The sequence below is a fragment of the Salvia splendens genome, chromosome 15 (assembly GCF_004379255.2).
Source record: "Salvia splendens isolate huo1 chromosome 15, SspV2, whole genome shotgun sequence".
Lineage (NCBI taxonomy): Eukaryota > Viridiplantae > Streptophyta > Magnoliopsida > Lamiales > Lamiaceae > Salvia > Salvia splendens.
Window position 1 is genome coordinate 18,675,907 of NC_056046.1, and position 22,061 is coordinate 18,697,967.

The 22,061-nt window shown below is 37.8% G+C and overlaps 3 protein-coding genes across 5 annotated transcripts; 2 read left to right on the forward strand and 1 right to left on the reverse strand.

Annotated features, from left to right (window-relative positions):
• Positions 1 to 710: 710 nt before the first annotated feature.
• Positions 711 to 3,160, forward strand: LOC121767534 (two-component response regulator ARR8-like). The gene is made up of 6 exons (XM_042163820.1): positions 711 to 768; positions 1,420 to 1,789; positions 1,922 to 2,025; positions 2,100 to 2,177; positions 2,553 to 2,623; positions 2,718 to 3,160. Exons 2-6 carry the CDS (start codon positions 1,684 to 1,686, stop codon positions 3,034 to 3,036), a joined length of 678 nt encoding a protein of 225 aa, XP_042019754.1. The 5' UTR covers positions 711 to 768; positions 1,420 to 1,683; the 3' UTR covers positions 3,037 to 3,160.
• A 5,017-nt stretch (positions 3,161 to 8,177) lies between these two features.
• On the forward strand, positions 8,178 to 11,527 carry LOC121768522. 2 transcript variants are annotated; one of them, XM_042165059.1, is made up of 7 exons: positions 8,178 to 8,316; positions 9,260 to 9,386; positions 9,802 to 9,907; positions 10,049 to 10,231; positions 10,417 to 10,884; positions 10,969 to 11,052; positions 11,130 to 11,527. In XM_042165059.1, exons 2-7 carry the CDS (start codon positions 9,339 to 9,341, stop codon positions 11,189 to 11,191), a joined length of 951 nt encoding a protein of 316 aa, XP_042020993.1. In that variant the 5' UTR covers positions 8,178 to 8,316; positions 9,260 to 9,338; the 3' UTR covers positions 11,192 to 11,527. The 2 variants fall into 2 exon arrangements, with proteins under 2 accessions (XP_042020993.1, XP_042020994.1); XM_042165060.1 differs by having other exon boundaries at positions 10,067 to 10,231.
• Positions 11,439 to 15,586, reverse strand: LOC121768521 (cystathionine beta-lyase, chloroplastic-like). Of its 2 annotated transcripts, none has more exons than XM_042165057.1 (14): positions 15,437 to 15,586; positions 14,864 to 14,953; positions 13,933 to 14,104; positions 13,720 to 13,850; positions 13,497 to 13,567; positions 13,316 to 13,407; positions 13,053 to 13,140; positions 12,865 to 12,976; positions 12,679 to 12,775; positions 12,516 to 12,597; positions 12,266 to 12,383; positions 12,081 to 12,188; positions 11,842 to 11,944; positions 11,439 to 11,762 (listed from the first exon to the last, which is right to left on the reverse strand). In XM_042165057.1, the coding sequence occupies exons 2-14, from the start codon at positions 14,930 to 14,932 to the stop codon at positions 11,587 to 11,589; spliced, it is 1,419 nt and encodes a 472-aa protein (XP_042020991.1). In that variant the 5' UTR covers positions 14,933 to 14,953; positions 15,437 to 15,586; the 3' UTR covers positions 11,439 to 11,586. The 2 variants fall into 2 exon arrangements, with proteins under 2 accessions (XP_042020991.1, XP_042020992.1); XM_042165058.1 differs by having other exon boundaries at positions 13,933 to 14,122.
• Positions 15,587 to 22,061: the final 6,475 nt, after the last annotated feature.

The following is a 22,061-nucleotide window of genomic DNA, read 5'->3' on the forward strand; positions in this document are numbered from 1 at the left end:
TACTTCCCCCGTTCCACAATAAGAGTCACACTTTTCTATTTTAGTCCGTCCCACAATAAGAGTTACACTTCATTTTTTTACTATAAATGATAAGTAGGTCTCACGTTCCACTAACTCACTTTACTCACATTTTATTATAAAACCAATATAAAAAAGTGGGTCTCATATTCCACTAACTTTTCCAACTCATTATCCATTACATTTTTTAAAACACGTGCCCACAATAAGAGTGACTCCTATTGTGGACAGAGTGAGTATTAATTTATGGAGTATTTTTCAGAGACTGAGTGAGTAGTATTTATAATTGAATGTTTCATTTAGCAATTGTACTTTCACATGAATAAAAGCAATATTCATTCTAAGTGGAACATTTTCTTTTCAGCACGAAATTTTATTTAATGTTGTTTTGTAAGTTAAGTGGAAAGAGGATAAAATAAGAATGAGAAAAAGTAGAGACAAGTGTTTCTATTTTAACAAATGTATTGTTTATGGTGGGATATCCCCATACGAAATGTGTCACTGAGACAGAGGGAGTATTGGAAATCTCCTAAATTAATGTGCCTTTAATGTCAATTGACTGAAGTGTGACAAAACGACCCAAAGACTACATTTTTCTGCGTGAGAATGAAACAGCAATAACGACTAAAATGGTAGTAGTATAAATTTCAAAAGCAATTTCACAAAAGATTTTGTTGGAAAGAAAATGACAAAAGCAACATCAAGACGGCTGAGAATTTCTTGTTAATACAACATCTCACGTATTTTGAGGTAATCCGTAATCCTGTATTAATCAGTAGAGCATTTCTTCATTGTCCATTTAAGGTGTTGAATTTTTATGATTAGCAACACCAACATCAGTTAACTGAGAAAAATATTAAGGTGCGGTGTTGTGAATTATGGAGTACTACTTTCGTGATATAATTTTGCAACAAAACTATTACTCGCCATCTCTATCACTTCGAAAAAAACTCAATTCAACAACTAAATTAACTTTTAGCTTCACTTTTTTAGCCTTTAAATTTAAAAACATAAATAGCCTCATATTTACCTGTTGAGAAAATACACATAATAGAAGAAGCAAAGGCCACAGTGGTTATTTATTTATTCTTTTATTGGGCAAATGCACTTTCTTATTTAAATAACGTACGTAGTGATATTTTAAGTAGAACAAAACTTAGAGATATTATAAATAACAGATTTTTATCTGCACTAGACCAAAAAAATTGATTTTATATCAAACCAGATAAAAACTAACTTTACTTTTTCTTCTTTTTTCTGCAATATAACAATCACTGGAATAGTATAAAAATTAAATAATTTTCAAAAACCGGTGATTAGTTAATTTAGTTTAGAAAAAATTGTTGAAGCCAACTTTCAAAGATTTAGTTTTTCCACTATTCTTTTTTGCTTGCCTTGCAGTTCAATTCCAAGCTGGAAGTATAATGCAACAAAATCTTTGGTAGAAATCTGGTCAGATCTTGCCTTGATATTGCTTCATTACAAAGCTCCTCTTTCCTTCCCATTTTCTCTCCTTCCAAACAACACAGCCAAAGCAAAGAAAAACATTATTAATGCAAAACAAAGAAAAAGAACTAAACTTTCTATTTTCTTGAAGAAGAAAAAATCCCTTCTTCCTCTCCTCAACCTGCTGCAAAATCTTGTGAATTTTGGGAGTGGGAGGAAATGGGCATGGCAGCAGCAGATGACCAGTTTCATGTTCTTGCTGTTGATGACAGCTTGATTGACAGAAAGCTGATTGAGAGGCTGCTCAAGACATCCTCTTTCCAAGGTGTCTGTGTGTGTTTTTTAGGTTTATTGGTTTTTTATTAAGAATTTGATGGTGGGGTGTAGTTTTTATGGATTTTTTTTGTGTGAAAGTAAAAAAGATTTGATTTTGATTGTGGGCATTTGGTTGTGGCAGTTACCACAGTTGATTCTGGTGGCAAAGCTTTGGAATTTCTTGGTTGGCACGGAAGTGAGAGAAACATGTTTAATGAAACCTCTATTTCTCCCAAGAATCATCAGGTAGATGTTGCTATACCCTCCCTCCCCCACCCCCCTATATGTTACCTAAAGATCTCATTTTTTTTCTTTTTCAGGAAGTGGAAGTGAATCTTGTAATTACAGATTATTGTATGCCTGGGATGACAGGCTATGATTTGCTGAAGAAAATAAAGGTATTTTCCTTTTCCTTTTCTTCTTTTGGTTACTAGATTGGAGCAATTTATCAACCAACAAATTTTCCATTTATAGGAAAAAAAAATTGCCCCTCACAGAATAACATAGTTTCTGACAAAAAATTTGATGTTTCTTAAAAAGCTCTCCCCTTTTTTTCTTTTTATTGCCACTTTGATTCAACTGAATATGAATTTTTCCCTGAATCTTGCAAAGCCCTCTTAAATTTATGTAATGATTCTTGTTTTTCACTCATTTTTCATACTATAAAAATTTGGACTCTATCAATGCATGACACACCCTATCTGAGATTTAAATTCTTATGAATTTATCAGCATTTGTTTAAAGGAAATTGTGTGTTGCCTACAAATTGACAGGAATCTGCATTTTTGAGAGATATACCAGTAGTCATCATGTCCTCTGAAAATGTCCCTTCAAGAATAACCAGGTAAATTACTAGTATATTATTATTGTTATTAAGAACAAATTGTATATATAGCATATGATCTTAAATTAATAACAATTGGATATAATTGTTGCAGATGTTTAGAAGAAGGAGCAGAGGAATTTTTCCTAAAACCAATGAAATTATCAGATGTGAATAAATTGAGGCCTCATATGATGAGAACGAAATTCAAGAATGAAATTGAAAAGCCAGAAAAGGAGGAAAAGGAAGAAATTGAGGAGATTATTACAATAGGCGAAGCAGATTCAGACATGGAGCAGCTTCAGACAGCACAATCTTTGCAACAAAAGAACATCGACAACGACATCAACAACAAGAGAAAATCTATGGATGAAGTGCTTTCACCAGACAGAACTAGGCCCAGATACAGTGATCTCACTGTCATGTCCAATTAATCTTTCTTTTATTTTTATTATTATTATTTTGATAGTCGTTGGAAGGAATTATATCTCCGATCATGACGGTTAATTCCATGGATTAGACAATCTTTGGTTGTCGAATTAACCTTTGACATATACTCTCTCCGTCCCGCACTACTTGCACTTATTTCCTTTCTGGGCGTCCCAAGTTATTTGCACTCTTTCCATTTTTAGTAACAATTTATACCTACAGCCGTAATTGTTAACTTTGTCTATCACTTATTCCTTAATCTCCGTGCCCAAAAGGAAAGGTGCGAGTAGTGCGGGACGGAGGGAGTATATTTTTTTAGTAGTACGATGAAGAGATATAAATGTACATGGTTAAACACAAATTATGCAAGAATCTTACTTGGAAAAATTTTGGATCCAATTTTTTTTATTGATAAATGAACATAAATTTAAAGGTTGCGTTAGAGTAAAATTAAATCTGAAACATTTGACCTCAAGCATCAGCCACACTACTACTCGGTCAATACACGCACACTAAGACCCAAATCTTTATTTACTAATATTAGGAGAAATGACCGACCAAATAAGTACTAAGGAAATAGTTGTGATTATGTATCACTATGTTTTTATTTGTTTTATGATACTATTTGGGACTTTATGTTCATTTATAGATGATTAAATTCAAGAAAATTATGTCAAAAAATTTGGCATCAAACCACTAACTACAGATAACATGTTTGCTTTTTTAAGTTGGCATAAGATATGATATTTTTATTTTCATCGTATGGCTAATACCTTAAATTAAATTTATACAAAAGTCAAATTATATTAATCCGAATAAGGTAAATTTTTTGTGGTATTATAGCTATTTTTTCCTGTGCGGTTGGTTGTTTGTTAAGTTAATGTATGACTTAGATAATTTACACTATATAAGAGCATCTCCAGTGGGCGGACATCCCACTAGGACATCCCAAAAACACCTCCTGCCACGTCACTAGGACTTCCCATCCCACTGCCACGTCACTAGGACATCCCCTGCACAATCCGCCCTTCCCATCGCCCTTCCCACTAGGACATCCCGCAATTAAAAAAAATCATACATTTACAAATAAAACAATTAACATTTACGGAAATAAAATTTGACCGAGAATACGAACGGGAAAAATTAACAACTTCATCGAAAAAAACATACATGATTTGAAAAAAAAAATTACATACTAATAAAAAAAACTTCATATATTATCACGTCAACCCCTCCGAGTCCAAACCTCTTCGATGATATCCTGCTGAAGTCGAACATGGGCATCTGTTTGCCGCATGTCGGCAAATGCACGCAGCCGCGCGACCTCTCCATGAGGTACCCCCATATTCACATTCGCGGTGGCCACGCCGTGACTTGGACCTGCACCCGTATCATCTTCGTTGGTCCACTGAGTCAGTTCTGCAGCTTCATTTTCGACAATCATGTTGTGCATTATGATACATGCGCCCTAAAGCGTCGCCGGAATAAGGCTTCCCCAAAACGCGGTTGCGGAGTGAAGTAGTCCGCATACAACCGAATATGTGCAGCAATGTGGTCACGGGGTACTTGAGTTCGACGATGGATCGGCCGAGGTACCGCCGCCTGCTGCCGCCGCTGCGACCTCTGTTGTAGCAGTCTCTCTATCGCACCTTCAACAGCGACCTCCAACTCATTCTCGCTATCACTTTCAATAGACATTCTAGATATACTTGAAATTAGAGATGTAGAGAGAGAAACTTGTTAACCCAAGTGGTGCGAATGAAATAAAATTCAACGAGCCGTATATATAGAGTTTAAAAAAAAAATTTTAAATGGGACGTCCGACTGGACGCCACAATGGCGGACGTCCACCCGCCCATCGCGCCGACGTCCGAGGACACCCGACGTCCTCACGGGACGTCCGTATCCGACCCTAAACGCCACAATGGCGGACGTCCCGGTCGCCCGTCGCGACGTCCGACCGGATGTCCGACCGGACGTCCGCCATTGGAGATGCTCTAATACTATATACTACATTTTGGGATTAGTTTACTTTATCGGATCTTTTCTTGAAAGGGATATGTGATTAAATTTATTAAGTGCTTATTAAACAGTACGTTTAAAATGCATCAATGTAAATTATTGTGAACCCTCAAATATCACTCATGAGTTTTAGGACCTAGTATTATTTAGATCATTATACTATTTAGACATAATACCTCCTTTATACGAGTACCGCAAAATTCTTTTTAACAAGAGATTTTGAGTTCATTTCTATTTTTATTCATAGTGTATATTGGTCCTATTATAATGCTAAGTGTTACTAGAATATAATCTCTTGTTCCCACCATAAGTGATTCGTATTTTTTTTGAGACAGTCACATATCTAAGTTGAATAATTTTCTTTTTTAGTAGTAGTAAAAGAATAACACAATTACGATCTTTTACCTTATTCTCTTCATTTCTCTACTTTATTTTATCCACTATTTTATTCTTTTCACTTAACCGTTAACACTGAGGATTATATTTTCTTAAATCTCGTACCCAAAAGAACTGCATCTTTTATGACGAGATGGAGGGAGTATATATTAATATTATCCTCTCTGAAAAACGAAGTATCTAATGATGAAATATATGAAGAATAATTATTGATGTTATATGGTATATATTTATAAGTGATGTTCTCAAAAAACAAGTCCAATGAAATACTATGGTTGAGGACCTTGAGGTGTATTGATATTTGATAATACATTTGATATTTGAGACTTGAGACCTGAGACAGCCAGACAGGCAAGTATGAACTTTGCTGGATCACTACGAAAGCCCACACATTTTGATCCAATATTCTAAGATCTCTATGCGTTGCTGACATTATTATTATTTTTTCTGATATAGATATCAATATAATTTTAGATGCATGTCTATTTTTCTGAACTGAGGCTGAGAGATTTGGGGTTTGATATATTTCTCCCTTTCTCAATTTAGCATCAAATACTATTTTTTATACAAAAATTGGCTTTCACTGAAATTGTTGCAAAAGCTATGTTATAGAATGTTATTCCAATGCGGAGTGAATATCTCTTCAAAAAAAAGGTACACTGAATATATGGAATATATCATTAATGTTGTTTCACTGAAAATCAATATACGGAATATATTATTAATGTTGTTTCATTGAAATCAATATACGGAATACACGGAACAAAAAAATACACATATTTTTAGTCATCAATTTTCATAGATTGTTTTATCACTCAAACCCCCCAAATTTATAAATGATCTACTACTCCCTCCGTCCCTCAGTAGTAGGGGCACTTATGCCCCTCTTTTCGGCACAAGATTTAAGAAAACTGTGTTTAGTGAATTAAGTAAATAGATAATAAAGTAAGAAAGGAAAAAGATAAAGAGATGAATAGAAAATAAAGTAAGAAAGAGTACAGTAAAAGAAAAAAAAGTTGTTTTTTGCTTTAAAAAAATGATTCAACTACAAAGAAAATCGAAAAGGGAATACGACTCAGCTGCAGAGGGACGCATGAGTATTTCATATTCCCTAAATTAAGCTACAGAGGGACGGAGGAGTATTTTGTATTCCCTAAATCACTCTAGCATCTCCACTCAAACCCATTTTAGTGTAAATGTCACTTCTAAGAGCACCCGCAACGCGGGCCGCCCGCGTTCCGAGTTTCGTGCCGGCGGAACGGAACCGGCGCGCGACGCGTTACGGAGGTGCGTTCCGTCTCCGTGTCGTTCCCAAGCGGTGCCGGGTGCCGACGGCACGACCCGCGGCACGGTCCGTGCCGCCACGCGCTTTGGCGACGTGGCTCGCCCTGCGTCGTGCGTGACGCCCACTCGCCGGCCCGCGAGTGGGCGTCGTCACCCTGATGCAATAAATTCATTTTTTTAAAAATGAATTTTAAAAAAAATATATTTTTTATTTATAAAAATTGTTTTTTATATTTAAAAACAATTTTTACAAATAAATGAATACTAGAAATTCGTATTAGCCCATATATATTTGATGGGCTTGCGAATTTATGATACTCATTCTTGGTTGTCTCTCTTTTATAGAGACATCCTTGAATGTTTTATGTTCCACTTTCGATATGGGACAAACTCATTCTTGGTTATCTCTATTTTATAAAGACATCCTTGAATGTTTTATGTTCCACTTTCGATGTGGGACAAACTCATTCTTGGTTATCTCTATTTTATAGAGACATCCTTGAATGTTTTATGTTCCACTTTCGATGTGGGACAAACTTATTCTTGGTTGTCTCTATAAAATTGTATTTTAAATTATGTCATTTTTTATTTTTTTAGGATTTTAATTATGTCTTTTTCTATTTTTTTGAATTTTAAGTTGTAATGTTATTTTAATTTTAATGAAGTGTGTTTGTTTTAATTGAATTGGGTTGGAAATAAAAATAAAAAATGAAATTGAATGAATAGTAATTTAAGGAACGGTTAAGGAACGGATAAGAAACGGAGGGTTGCAGGTTTCGTTCCTTAGTTAAGGAATAGAGTAAAAAAGTATAGTGGGGCCCGCAAATAGTAGTTTAAGGAACGGTTTAGGAAGGGGGAACAGCTTTGTGGATGACCTAATATGATTTTACTCCAAACATTTACACTAAACTCAAACTTAAAAGCGTATTCTCTATACTATGCCTTTTTTACTCACAAAATTTGAAAAACTTTTAGGTTTTGGTTTAGTGTAAACCTAAAGATAGGTTTTTTCTCAAAAACCAAAAATGAGATTGATTTTTGAATACTATTACGTATCTCATTTTAGGTTTTAATATATTCTTGGAGATAGTTTTAGCCAAAAATATCGATATTGCATATTCATTTACTTCATCTATCCAACAATTTGCAAATTGCAGATAAATAAGAAATAATGAAATATAAAGCAGATTATCAATTAAATATTTAACAAACACCAACTTGCATAAAAAAGTTGTACATTATCAAGTAATAGTGGTACGTTAATTGGAAAGCATAGAATATGAATGAATTCTTGTCTAGCGATTGTCACTTTCCTTTATGGACGAATTTGTCTTATGCCAGAACAGTTGACCACATGTTGGGTTGTACCTTCCCCATCCGAAGTTGTACCTAATCATGTCATCACGAATTTCGCCCTGGAATTATTGGTTTTATGGGAAAATGAATAAAAATAAATGGGACCGCGACCGATTGTGGATTTGTAGGATAGCCCTCCATCACTTTCTCTCTCTATCATTTCCCCTCTCTCGTTGTCGCTGCCGAAACAAACCTGTGAGCTGTGACAAAACCCCAACAAATTACAGGTGAAATGAACATATTTTGCTTTGTAAACTTATGATTATTTTCCCCCATGCGTTTACTGATATGTGTTTGTGCATTAGCTTTTGTGTTTAATCACTCAAGAATTTGTGTATATCAGTGTGATCTTGTGTTTTTCCGTGATCCCTTTTGTTCTCTGCCCTAAAACGGTGCCTGATTTTTGGTGTGAGTGTGTATTTGTTTGAAGGGCTATTTTGATCTTGGTTAAAGATTTGATTTTTAACGGGAATTTTATGTGGGAGTGTTGTTTTGGGAAAGAGGGCATGATTATATTGTGGATTTGGAGTGATTTATGTCTATGAAATGTTTGTGCTTGTTTTGGAGGAGCTGTTTTGAAACTATCATTGTAGTTTAATTATGTGTTTGATGGGAAGTAGGCTTTTTGTGTTTATGCTTATTTCAATTTATGGCTGAGACAATTAGCTGACTGCTGATTGATATACTTTTATGATTTGTTATAATATACCTGATTAATGGGAAGAGAAAAAGAGCCGAAAACCAGAAGGAATGCATGTCGAAGCTTCGAATTTTAGTCTTAGATAAAACCTCATTTTTAAGATGGTAACGGAGCCTACTACGTTGCTCGGAAATTTAATTCAGTGAGTTAAGATTAACAACTTATTGGGGATTACACCGAAATTGAAATACTTGTGATGAATGTAGAGCCTTTGCTTCCGGTGCAAAACGTTGGGCTTTCTCTTTTCATGAATTAGAGTTGGTTAGTGCTTCCGATTAAACTAGAACAGAGAAAGAAACTTCGAACATTATTAAGTGCTTGATTTAGTTAATCCTGTTTGAGAAAAGTTTACTGTTAGTTGAGTTACTGAACTGATTCATTTTGGTTGGGGTTTGTCCTGCACGAGTCACCTAATGTAACTACTTTTCTTGTTGAATAAGAAATTCATGTATTGTCAGTTATATTTATAGGCTTGCAAGCGACGGATCTTCTCAGAACTCTGCGGCGTTGCTTATCCTGAATTGATAGGCCAAAGTTGGAACTTGCAAAATGTCGAATGGCGAAGTTAGAAAAGTCTCGCTACAGGACATACAATTGGTATGTTTTATGGTTGTTTTTGTTTTGTAAACTCATTATTTGTGTGTCGTTTTTTTGTAACTATAACTGTCAGCTATTAGGTTAAAGATAAACATCATCCGAACTGTATGATGGGTGGTCCTGTGGAATCATTCCGCATTTATATCGATGACCGAGAAGGAATAATGAATGTGGAATCATCCACGTCATCTCTAACGAGAAGGAATAATGATATGATAACCATCAAAGACATATACTATAATTTACAAGCTACAGCATTTAATGTATTTGTCGGCATTATAAAGCATTGATTTGTCAAGAAAAAACAGAAAAAATCCTCATATTTGTAGATCTTGTGCCCCGTTATTGGGTCTGTGGCATTTTGTATATCATTTTCTGCCATGTGTACTAAGCTCATATTCTGCACTCGTATCAGGTTCAGAACCTTATCGAAAGATGCCTTCAGCTTTACATGAGTGAGAGGGAAGTCGTGAATACATTGCTACACCAGGCAAAGATTGAGCCCGGCTTCACAGAACTTGGTGAGTTTATGTCCTTGTTTATTTGTGTATCCTAGCGTCATCTGCCTATTATTTCGAGCCTTACATGTTTTGTTCAGCTGTTAATTTGTTTTCTCGGAAAAATTGTTTGTACCGAATTGACTAAAAATTGTCTCCTTTGAGTGTGGCAAAAACTCGAAGCGGAAAACCAGGAATTTTTCCGGGCGTATCATCTGATGCTGATTGTGAAGGACCAGATATTAAGATTCAATCAGTTGCTCGAGAAACAGGTTGAACTAATGCGTCAAGTATGCCAGACAGGAGTCGCCTCATTGTCTTTGTCGAATGGATCTCAGATGCATTCAAGTAATCTCTAGCTGTTACAATGAATTTTAGCCGATACTATTCTCTTCTTAAACTTATGATAATGTTTCAATCATTCGAACCATAGTTTTGTTTCTTTGGATTTTATCCATAGTTTTGTTTTTTGGATTAAAACGATACTTTATTGGTTTGGTTGATAAATGAATTTTGTTCGCACATTTCGGCAGTGCACAACAACTCGACTTATCAGGTTCGACAGCCAACCGGGCCACCTATAAAGCCAGAAAACATTCACCAAACCAGTACATTACCTAATGTCTACATTAACGGCAAGTCTGCCCTGCAACCTAGCATGCAAGTTCCGGTTACCATGTCAGAACACACTGGCCGGATGAACGTGCCGGAAAATATGCTATTAGCTCAGAATTCCAGTTCCGGAATCGTGCAAGGAATGAACGGTGTGTTGATCAAATCAGAGGGCGGCTTTGCAGGTGACTCTCACTTTATGTTTGGCGTGGACAACAATCTCATTGAACCTCGCAACGCCATTGGAGATGCTTCCGCTTCACATTTCACTAGTGGTGAGCCGAACGAGTCCATGATGGACCAGGAGACGAGCTCATTTGGATTCTTGGGGCAGATACCGCGGAACTTCAGCCTCTCAGACTTGACAGCCGATTTTTCCAATAGCACGGGTATGCTCTCTGTCGCCCTATCTCTTTAAAACGCAATATCATGGAGCATTTTCAACGCCTGATGTACTATCTTGACCCGTCCAGATATACTTGAGAGCTACTCGCGATCACCCTTTCTGGGCACCGAAGCAAACTTCTTGGACCCTCAAATCAGAGGCGAACAACAAGGTGGTATTTTCTGCATCCGAATCTGTATTTGTCACTCGGAAAAATGGTTGATGTTTTAAAGCTATTCGTTCGTGCAGATGTTAGGAGACTGGACACCATATCAGAGGGGTTGAGTTATGACGTCTTTGCCAGTGACTGAACCTCGCGAATTAACTAGCAAATTGGTACAAGCATGAATGAGTCCCGTCCGGTGCTCGTCTGTGCAAAATCGCAATAAAGTCGCTCCAGGGGCAAGGTGCTTATTCGGATACAAGTTTTTGTAAATACATTATAAAATTAGAGAAGCTTTGATAATTGCAGACTAATTAGAGGTATTGTTAGGTTATAATTGTAGTCTTTCATGCTGTTCTAGCCCTAGACCCAAGGTTTGGGAATGTGCTTATGTGTGTGTTTAAAGGCATCAAAATCATGTAAAAACTTATGTCAACTGTAATTATTTGCATATCTGCAATTAGATGAACTTGGATTGGAGAAAGCAACAGTTTCACCTTGAATAAATTGACAAAACTATATAAATCGCCTGAGACAGGCGAGCTATGCAGGCCCAGTTCGTAGGGCTTGTTCAAGATCAGCAATCAAGTCGTTGACGTCCTCAATCCCGACAGATGTGCGTATCAGATCCTCAGTCAGACCTCGTTCCTCACGCACTGCTGCAGGGATGCTTGCGTGAGACATGAAGCAAGGCAAGCTGATGAGGGACTTGACACTTCCTGCAAGTTTAAAATGAACGATACCGTGCTGAGATAAGATTTACCAGCAAGTTGGATAATGAACTCAGAGCAAACTTACCGAAGCTCACAGTTATGCTGAAATACTTCGTTGTCTCAACGACGTGCTTGGAGAGCGCCAATGATCCCGTTAGGAAACTCAGCACGGATCCAGCGCCATTCGCCTGCATGATGTGGACAGATCAGTTATGAATTTGAAAAAACTATTACTTTATGTACTAAAAACAGATTATTTTGTTGTAAATTACAAGAATGCACACTTTTTAGAATAGTATAGATATATACAGCTCATATTAGTACCTGAGAGTAATGCAAAGCTCGTCCGGGGTGATCAGGAAGACCAGCGTAATAGACCTTTTTCACACGAGGGTGAGACCTGAGGAACTCGGCGATCTTTTGTGCGTTTTCCTGCATATTCGATGCTTCTGAGTTAAGCCACATAATAAACACAATTTTCGAGTCAGAACTCAAGTTCATCTTACAACCTGTTGCTTTTCGACGCGTAGAGCCATAGTTTTGATGCCTCTCAAACATAGCCAACAGTCAAACGGAGCTAACCCTGACCCCTCTGCGTTCTGAATGAAATATAGTTCTTTTGCCAAGCTAACAAGCATCAACAGAAGTGAATCTATCAATTAGCAACTCGAACTCTTCATAGGATGATTCAAATGAATATATTTCGATTTTTTTTAGAAAGTTCTTAAGATGGTAACTATACTCGACTCATAGACGAACCTTTCTCCTTTAATAGCAAGCACACCAGCCATGAGGTCACTGTGACCAGCGATGAACTTTGTAGCTGAGTGCATCACGATATCTGAAAATTGATCGGACACGCTAAGAGGTTCACACATCCGTACGTTATCTGAAAAGGTTACTAAAGACCGTGTGTCATTACCTGCTCCGAGCTCTAAGGGTTGAGACAGTGCGGGAGACATGATGCTGTTGTCCACCAATACGAGAGCACCATGGGCATGTGCAAGCTCAGCGATTTTCTAAAACACAATTAGGAGAAGAAACAAACAAATTAGTGATGTTAATGAAAAACACAGTAAAAATGGATTTCAGAATTGAAGCTGCTTACACGAAGATCTGAGATCTGCTGGCGGGGGTTTGTTGGACTCTCCAACCACACGAGCTTTGTGCGAGGCGTAATTGCAGAAGCAACATCTTCCAAATTTGTTGTATCTATACGCCTGCACCATATATATCCTTAGAGTTGCAACCAAATAGCTGAAAAATAGTTCATTTGAAGGAAATAACAATACTAACTTAACCAAAACTCCAGATTTTGGAACTACTTGTGACAATAAGCGATCCGAACCACCATACATATCATCACCAGAAACAATCTCATCACCTGACATGACATAAATGTAAAAGAAAAAATATCATATCCTAACCATGATTTCAGCCGCTTCAAGTGCATCTCAAAAGCTAAAAACAGTTCAGCAAAATAAAATACGATAGAATGAATCTTGAATTACATTGACCAACGAAATCATGATTATAAAAACATATGCCCCACGATGTACCTGTTCCAACAAGACGAGTAACAGCTGCTAAAGCTGCCATTCCACTGGTGAAGCATAGTGCTCGATCAGCTTTGTCGAGCTTTGCGAGAAGGCTGTTAACAGACAATGAATGTTTTAGACAATGGTAAAGACGCAGAGTATTGATCATTGCTAAAAACGAGATTCTCGTTAAAGTTGAAACCTTTCTAGGGCATCTCGAGTAGGATTTCCACTTCTTGTATAATCATAAGCTCCACCTTCCGTGGCTGAAGGCTGTAGAAAATCAGAGTCCGTTGCAAAACAAAAACCGAAGATTTATAAGTGACTGAATTTACTCATAACGTGAACCCGAGAAATCTTATCAATTTCCCCTATCACTTTACGGGAGATCACCTAGATCTAAAAACATTATAGAGAAAATTCACCTGCTTGAAAGTTGCTGTTTGGTAGAGAGGCGTGCTTAGAGCCTCATAAGGATCAAAGTCGTTGGAAAAATTCATCAACATCGTGGAAACACTCGGCTCCACTTGATGACTTGTCTGTACGATTTCTTCATCTGTCACAAATGCACAATCTATATTGTAAAGATATAAATGTATGTTTTCCTAAAGCAGCTAGAATATGTAATATACTGCTACCATTTGTGCACTCGGCAGCAACTCCATCAACCAAAGCAGACGTGCAGACATCGATCTCTTTGTCTCTAGAGCACTTTAATTTAAGGATCTGCCCACCAACGGGAAAATTTACCTTCCTGAGCACTGCTGTTTTGTGCTCATAAAACATTGGGAGATGACCGTTGAGGAAACCCTAAAGACCAATCAAGGGCTATATCAGAATTAAACGCTAGTTTTGGAGCCAAGTAAAACCTCAGAAGGAGTAAGACACGAACCAAACAATCTAATACGAGCGTATGCTATCACATTTCACCAGTTTAGGCTACATCAAATAGTTGTATGTGTAACATGTTTATCACTACTAAGGTAAAATGTATACTATGAATTGAGCTTACAACAGTTCAATTGCACATTGATAAGATTTCAATCTGTGTTACGACTTCCCATCCCGGAACTATTAATCTCTCAATTTTATTAAATTTCACCACCAAATATACAGGTTAAGAAACAGGCATTGCCATTACAAATTTTAGGACGTATCTCTACAATTCTAACTCCCCAGAAATTCAGTTCTCCATACCAATCCCTAATTTGCATTGAACATGTAAAAGCTTGGTGCTACCATATAACTCAACTTAACGAATTTGGAAAATTTCACCAATATTTATCAGAAGCCTCTAATCAGAAAACGATCTAATTCAACTCATAATCCTTTTCCAGAGCATCACAACCTTCAACTGCGAGCTCCAAAATTTCATAAATTGGTTGAATTCTTTTCATACAATCAAACAAAGATCCTTCCTTTTGTAGCACCCAATGCAAAAAGTGGGAAAAGAGAGAGAAGGGAAGAGCACTTATTGCAGTGACGATTAGCACATGCACGCACGCACAAAGGAACCCATTCACGGTGATCACACGTTAACAAAAGCTGGATAACATAAAAAATACTTACATTTTGATCTATTTGGTTGTTTTGAAGAATGGTGAAGAATGATCTGAGAGATGGAGTAGCAGCCGCCATAGTCGTCTCTTCAAAGAGAAACTGTGGACAAGTATGAAAACATCTCATATACTATCTGTATGAAAACTATTTAGAGATTGACTGGAAACAATTGAATAAAAAGCCACATGAATTAAAGAAAAAACAGTAAATAGAATGTAGTGTGAGCTACTATAATCAAATGACAAATTTCATTGTAACCAAAAAAATGACAAATTTCAATAAAAAGATGAAGCAAATTAGACCTTGAAACCTTAATCTACCACTAGAAGCATGGGGTTGTTAATTTGGAGGCGAAGAACAGGAATAATTATATCAATAATCCAACTTGAGCAACAAGATTCCCCTCACTGTTTTCCAACAAATGACAAAATGAGAATCCAGGTCTCAAACAAATGACATTAAATCTATAATTATTGAATTGGATCTCAGTACTAGTTCACATAGGTAACAAGTTTTGAAAATTCTACAACAAATTCTTTACTATTTCTCAATAATAAAATTACATGGAAAGCCACTGCATACCTCGAGTAATTGAGGAAGAAGGCGTGGCCAGGGGCGAGCAGAGCGAGAGAAAAAATGAGATGGTCAGCGACGGTGTTGAGAATGAGGCGGTAGGATTCTGTGATTTAGGCAATGGTGGAATAGTGATGATGAACAATGAATCAGTCACTATCCAAGTTTGGACTACGCATTGAATTGCAGTAAACCTAATTTCGTGTACCCAACGGGCTGACCCGCTAGCCCGACGAGTAGAACTGACAATTTTTTATCCGACACGAATCCGCACGAAGTTAATCTGACACAAATGCGCACATTTAGGATTTGAGTCCTTATAGGATTGACCCAATAAGAACGGGAAAATTTTGGGTTGGGTTGGATTGTGTCAGATTGGATTATCCGTTAAGAAAAAAAATTTATTTTGATTATTTTTATTAATTAAAATAATATATTCCATTAAACTTTAATTTTAATTATTTTTATTAATTAAAAAATATTATACTTTAATTTTATTAGTAAAAGTATGATTAATACTATTATTAATTATTTTTCATGATAAAAAATATTACTGCATACTTAAATTTTATTAAAAAATAATTATTTTAACTTTATTATTTAGATTTAATTATATAATTTCGTGTTTCGGTCGTTATCGTATAGCGTCAAGGCTTGCGCGGAGCGCCAAACCATGAGTGGCGACATCGCCTATCTTATTGGCGCTTTCGACGACCTCAACGCTCGTTTCCCCCCTCCTCGAGAATGAAGAAGTCAAGCTCATGACTTTAAATGAGCACTTGTAATTGTTTTAGTTTTCTTTTAAGACAATTAATTTTTATGTTTTGACAATTTTTTCTTAAGTTTTTTAGTACTTTTGAGTTTAATTTTTGTTTTATATTGAACGAAAATTTTCGCAGGTTTTTGGGCTCTCGCCAGCGACCGCTGCAGAGTCCACAGTGGCCCACTGGCCACTCACTGGAAAGGTTCTGACTTGCCGCAGCTACCGCTGGTGGACTCCCAACGACCGCCGCCCAATTGCAGTTTTCAGCGCGATTTTTCAATTTTTTTCTAAATTTCGACCCGTCCAGCCACTACGCGAAAAATTTCAAGGTATGTTTTCTTTTTAGTAGTTTACTCACGTCCCTACCGACTCTACAAACTTATTTTACACTTTGTTGTAAATAAGTTTGGGGGGATGAAGTGGTGGACCGTGAGTTTAGGTTTTTGTTTTAGTTCTTAGGTTTTGGTCAAAGTCCGTGCCTCCAGTGTTAATTCACTGTGATAGCCAAGCCACTATTGGGAGGGCAAACAGTGGCTTGTACAATGGTAAGTCTCGACACATTCGTCGACGACATAATATCGTGAGACATTTGATCACAACAGGGGTGATTACAATTGACTACGTAAAGTCATTGGATAATCTAGCGGATCCGCTAACCAAAGGGTTAAATCGTGATCAAATGAATAAATTGCTAGAAGCAATGGGTTTGAAATCCACAAACTAAAGAATTGTCATAGTGGTAACCCAACCATGATGACTGGAGATCCCAAGAACTTGGTTCAATGGGAAAACTAAGCTATGAGAGTTCGTGTGAAACACTCATCTATATCTATTCCCTAGAGAGCAATAGAGTGTTGTAAAACTTGCCTAGTGGTAAGGTTAAGTCTATGACTTTTAATGATCCCTAAAGGATCTCGTTGAGATGAAGTTCTCAAGGAGACCTAGTATGGCAAGATACTTAACGAGGAATCACCTATGTAAGTGTGAAGTGGGGCCGCTTCAAACAATACACTTGTGAATCCAAAGTGGTGTCCAAGGCCTGAAATGGACACAAAACGTGAGAACGGATGAGGTTGAGGTGTTTAAGTGTGTAGGGATCAGATTACTCGGGGTTCACTAATTACCGGGACCTCTTTGTATTGACAAAAGTCTGAGATGGCTAATCTCAGAAGGTACAAGCCAATTACAGATTCAAGTAATACAAAACAGGAACGATACAAAGAGAAGCAAGAATTAACAAAGAACCCTAATCGATTTACAAGATCTGAACCTCTCGTAAAAGCACCGGATCTATCGCTGCAATTCACCTGCACACTCAAGTACACTGTTAGTATGACAAGAGAAACAGATCCAAAATGGATCTAACCTGTGAACACAAAAAACAGAACACAAGGAACAAAGAAATGGCTCAGGTCGCAACCACGACTACACCAGGGCCAAGGACCTCCTCCGTCCTATCCAACAAGTCACAAGGGAGCACAGTGGAACCAATCTAAACCCCGAGCTAGGGTTACCCGACTGCTACCACTTACAGCCACCTAACACCACAGATCTAACTCAATCACAGCTACAAGGCCACAAGAACCCTCGGATCTCACGGATCTAAGAAACCAACCGATAAACCTCCCAGAAATCACACAGAGACAAGCTCCACCGCTTGAACTCACTCAAATCTCCAGATCAACACAGCGGTTGAGAGATAACACTCGATCCTCACCAAAAAGAAGAGATCGAAGCCATCGGAGAAGAAAATCGGCCAGAGCTTCGAGAGAGAGAGAGAGAGTTTCTAGAGAGAAGGCAGAGCGAAAGCTCAAGAAGAGAGAGAGAGAGAGAGAATTGTGATTCGAATGAGAGAGTGAGGAGTCAAAGAGTCGGATAAAGACTCACCAGAAACACACCCCCAAATCCAACGGTTCAGCGCCATAATCCGGGTGAAGGCGACACGTGGCAGCCATCGGGTACTCGCTCCATAAGTAATGGGCCAAGAAGAGTTGGACTCATTACACTTAGAACGGGCCATCAATTAAAACGGCCCAGCCGAATTAATTCCAAGCCCAAAAGGTGGTCCATAATTCCACATACTCCACCTTGGACTACCTTTAGTAAACAGAGGAGAGCCTTGGTCATTGCGTTGCTTCATCACAGCCTACAAGGTTAGGATCAAGACACCAAAGAGGCAGTGCTCATTAGTCAAGAACTAACCAGGTTGCCTAACAAGACACCAAAGAGACAAAGCTCATTAGTCAAGTTGGTCTTTAATTTGCCTTGAGATTCCAGCAGACCAAGGTCTAGGGAATCAACAAGGTCTTCCCCCGGGACATGCAAATGCACATGCTAACCATAATCAAAATGCAATCTCTTAATACACATAAGCAGTTTATCAGCAGGTAGACATTTAGTTCCCATGTCAGCAGGATTCTTATCAGTATGCACCTTATGCAACAATATTTCTTGTTTCTCAACATCCCTAATGAAATGGAACCTAACATCTATATGCTTAGTTCTATCATGAAAAACAAGGTTTTTGCATAGTTGAATAGCAGACTGACTATCAGAATATAAAGCAGGAACATATTTTAAGAATTTAAGTTCAGAAAGAACTCCCTTTAACCAAATAGCTTCCTTCATAGCCTCTGTGATGGCTATATATTCTGACTCTGTAGTGGATAGGGCTACTATGTGCTGCAATTGAGACTTCCAGCTTATACAAGAACCACAAACAGTAAACACATAAGAAGTAGTGGACTTTCTTTTGTCCCTATCATTTGCATAATTGGAATCAACAAAACCACATAGATTTACACCATCATCCCTCTTCATAAAACACAGACCATACTTAGAAGTATGTTTCAGATATCTCAAAAGCCATTTCAGGGCCTCCCAGTGCACAGGTCCAGGGTTTGACATGTATCTACTCAAGCAAGAAACAGCATAAGCAATGTCAGGCCTAGTACTAACCATTAAGTACATCACAGAACCTATAGCATTAGCATAAGGAACCTTTTTCATAGCATGGATATCAGCATCAGACTTTGGACATAAATCTTTACTCAACTGAAAATGAGCAGCTAAGGGCACAGATGCTGACTTAGCAGCAGACATGTTAAACTTATGCAGGACTTTAAACACATATGGTTCTTGATGAAGCACAAGTACAAAATCCTTTCTGTTTCTATGGATATTAATATCCAAAATCTTTTGTGCATCACCAAGATCCTTCATCTCAAAGTTATTACACAGAGCAGATTGCACAGACTTGATGGATTTGAGGCAAGGTCCCATAATCAGCATATCATCAACATATAGCAGTAAGAACACAGGAACTTTATCAAGGTTTTTCACATACAGGCAGGCATCAAAAGTGCTTCTAACAAACCCAAGATTTTGCATGCATGAATTAAACTTGATGTTCTATTGTCTGGGAGATTGCTTCAAGCCATACAATGCCTTTTTTAACAGGCAAACATGATTGGGATACTTAGGATCTACAAATCCCTCAGGCTGTTTCATATAGATAGGCTTATCTAAATCACCATGCAGGAAAGCAGTTTTAACATCCATTTGTTTAAGTTCCCAGTCAAAATGTGCACACAAAGCAAGCATAAGTCTAACAGTTGTAAATTTAACCACATGAGCAAATATTTCAGTATAATCTACCCCCTCTTGTTGAGTAAACCCTTTGGCCACAAGTCTGGCCTTATACCTAAGTCCTTCTACCTCATTTTTAATTTTATACAACCATCTGCAGTCAACAACAGAAGCACCAACAGGTAGAGGAACAAGTAACCAGGTACAATTGACTTTCAAAGACAACATCTCATCTTCCATGGCTTTTTGCCATTCATTCCAAAATTTAGATTTAAGAGCCTGTTTATAAGACTGAGGCTCCTCACCATCAGATTCATGCACATTAAAAGCCAAAGAAATCAAGTTAACCAAACCAATATACCTTTCAGGTTGACTAATGTGCCTCCTGACTCTATCTCTAGACAGGAGATAATCACTCAAGTCTGGACCAGGGTTAACAACTTGGTCATCAAGTAAAGCTGGTTCAGGCTCAGGTTGAGGCTCAGGTTCAGGTTGAGGGTCAGGCTCAGGTGCAGGGTCAGTGGTGATAGGATTTGGAACCCAAAATTGCTCCACCTCACTTGGAGTATCATCAGATACCTCCACCTCAGTGAGGTTATCAGTGGACTCCACCTCACTAGGAGGCTCATTGTCCACACTTAGAGAAGTGGTATCAGGGGCAGGTCTAACACAGGGGAACTCATCTTCATTGAAGATGACATCTCTGCTTATAATGACCCTGAAACCAGGCTCACTTCTGTTCCAAATTCTATAACCCTTGACTCCCTCAGGGTAACCTAGGAAGACTCCTTTCTTGGATCTAGGTTCTAACTTTTCAGTCTTGGTATGAACAAAGGCACTACAGCCAAACACCCTAAGATGAGACAGAGAAATTTTTTTACCAGTGAAAACAGACTCAGGACACTTCCCCTTTAGGGGGACTGAAGGAGACCTATTTACAAGGTAGGTTGAGGTCAGTAGGGCTTCACCCCAAAATTTTTTGGACATACCACTCTTAGACAGGAGACACCTAACCTTTTCTAGGAGGGTTCTATTCATCCTCTCAGCAACTCCATTTTGCTGAGGGGTATAGGGGGTAGTCTTGTGTCTTTTAATTCCAAACTGAGTACACATGGAGTCCATTTGAGAATTACAAAACTCAAGACCATTGTCTGTCCTAATCACATTGATAGACTTTCCAGTTTGATTTTCAATAAGATTCTTCCATGCAGAAAACTTATCACTGACCTCAGACTTGTTTTTCATTAAGAAACACCAAACTTTTCTTGAAAAATCATCAATTATGGACAGAAAATAGACTGACCCAGAATGAGTTGACACAGAGGCTGGGCCCCACACATCCATGTGTAGGTATTCTAACACACTGTGACTGATATTTTCAGTGACAGGTGTTGGGAAAGACACCCTATGTTGTTTGCCCAAGACACAAGTGTCACAAAAAGGAAGACTATTTTGAAAATCATTTTCAGAAAGCAACTCATTTTTCTTCAAAATATTTAGACCTTTTTCACTCATATGACCAAGTCTATTATGCCACAACATGGCTTTATTAACCCGAGCCAGGCTTGAGACATTATTCACACAGGCCAAAGGTTGAGCAGAACACACATAGAGATTACATTTTTTCACAGCTTTAAACAAGCACATAGCACCCTTACAGATCTTCATAACTCCCTGCCCCCACTTACCCTCTAGCCCATCAAGCTCCAAGCAAGTGCAGGAAAGCAAATTGTAACACAGATCAGGCACATATCTCACATTGTTCAAGTTTAGCACATAGCCATTGCTGAATTTTAAACACACTGTACCAATGCCAAGAATTTGACACTTCTTGTCATTTGCCATAGAAATAAACGTATTTTCTACAGGTTTAAAATCAGAAAACACAGATCTAAAAGGAGATATGTGATAGGTGCATCCAGAATCAATCAGCCAATCATTTTCAGTAAAAGAGCAACCCAGAGAAGAATTTACAGACAGAGTATCATGAGTCATGAAGCACACTCCTTCAGGATCATTATTCTTAGCTAGGTTAGCAATAGAATCCATATTATTATTACCATGTTTCTGCTTCCTAGGGTTGGGGCACTCTTTCTTGTAGTGGCCTACCTCACCTCAGCTAAAACACTTTCTATTAGCCTTAGGATTCCTACTGTTAGATCTAGACCTTCCCTTTCCTTTCTTCTTTCCTTGATCATTAGATTTATTGTTATCATTACCCCCTCTGGTCTGGGATCTACCCCTAACATGCAGGGCTTTAGACTGAGCAGATATAAAGGCATT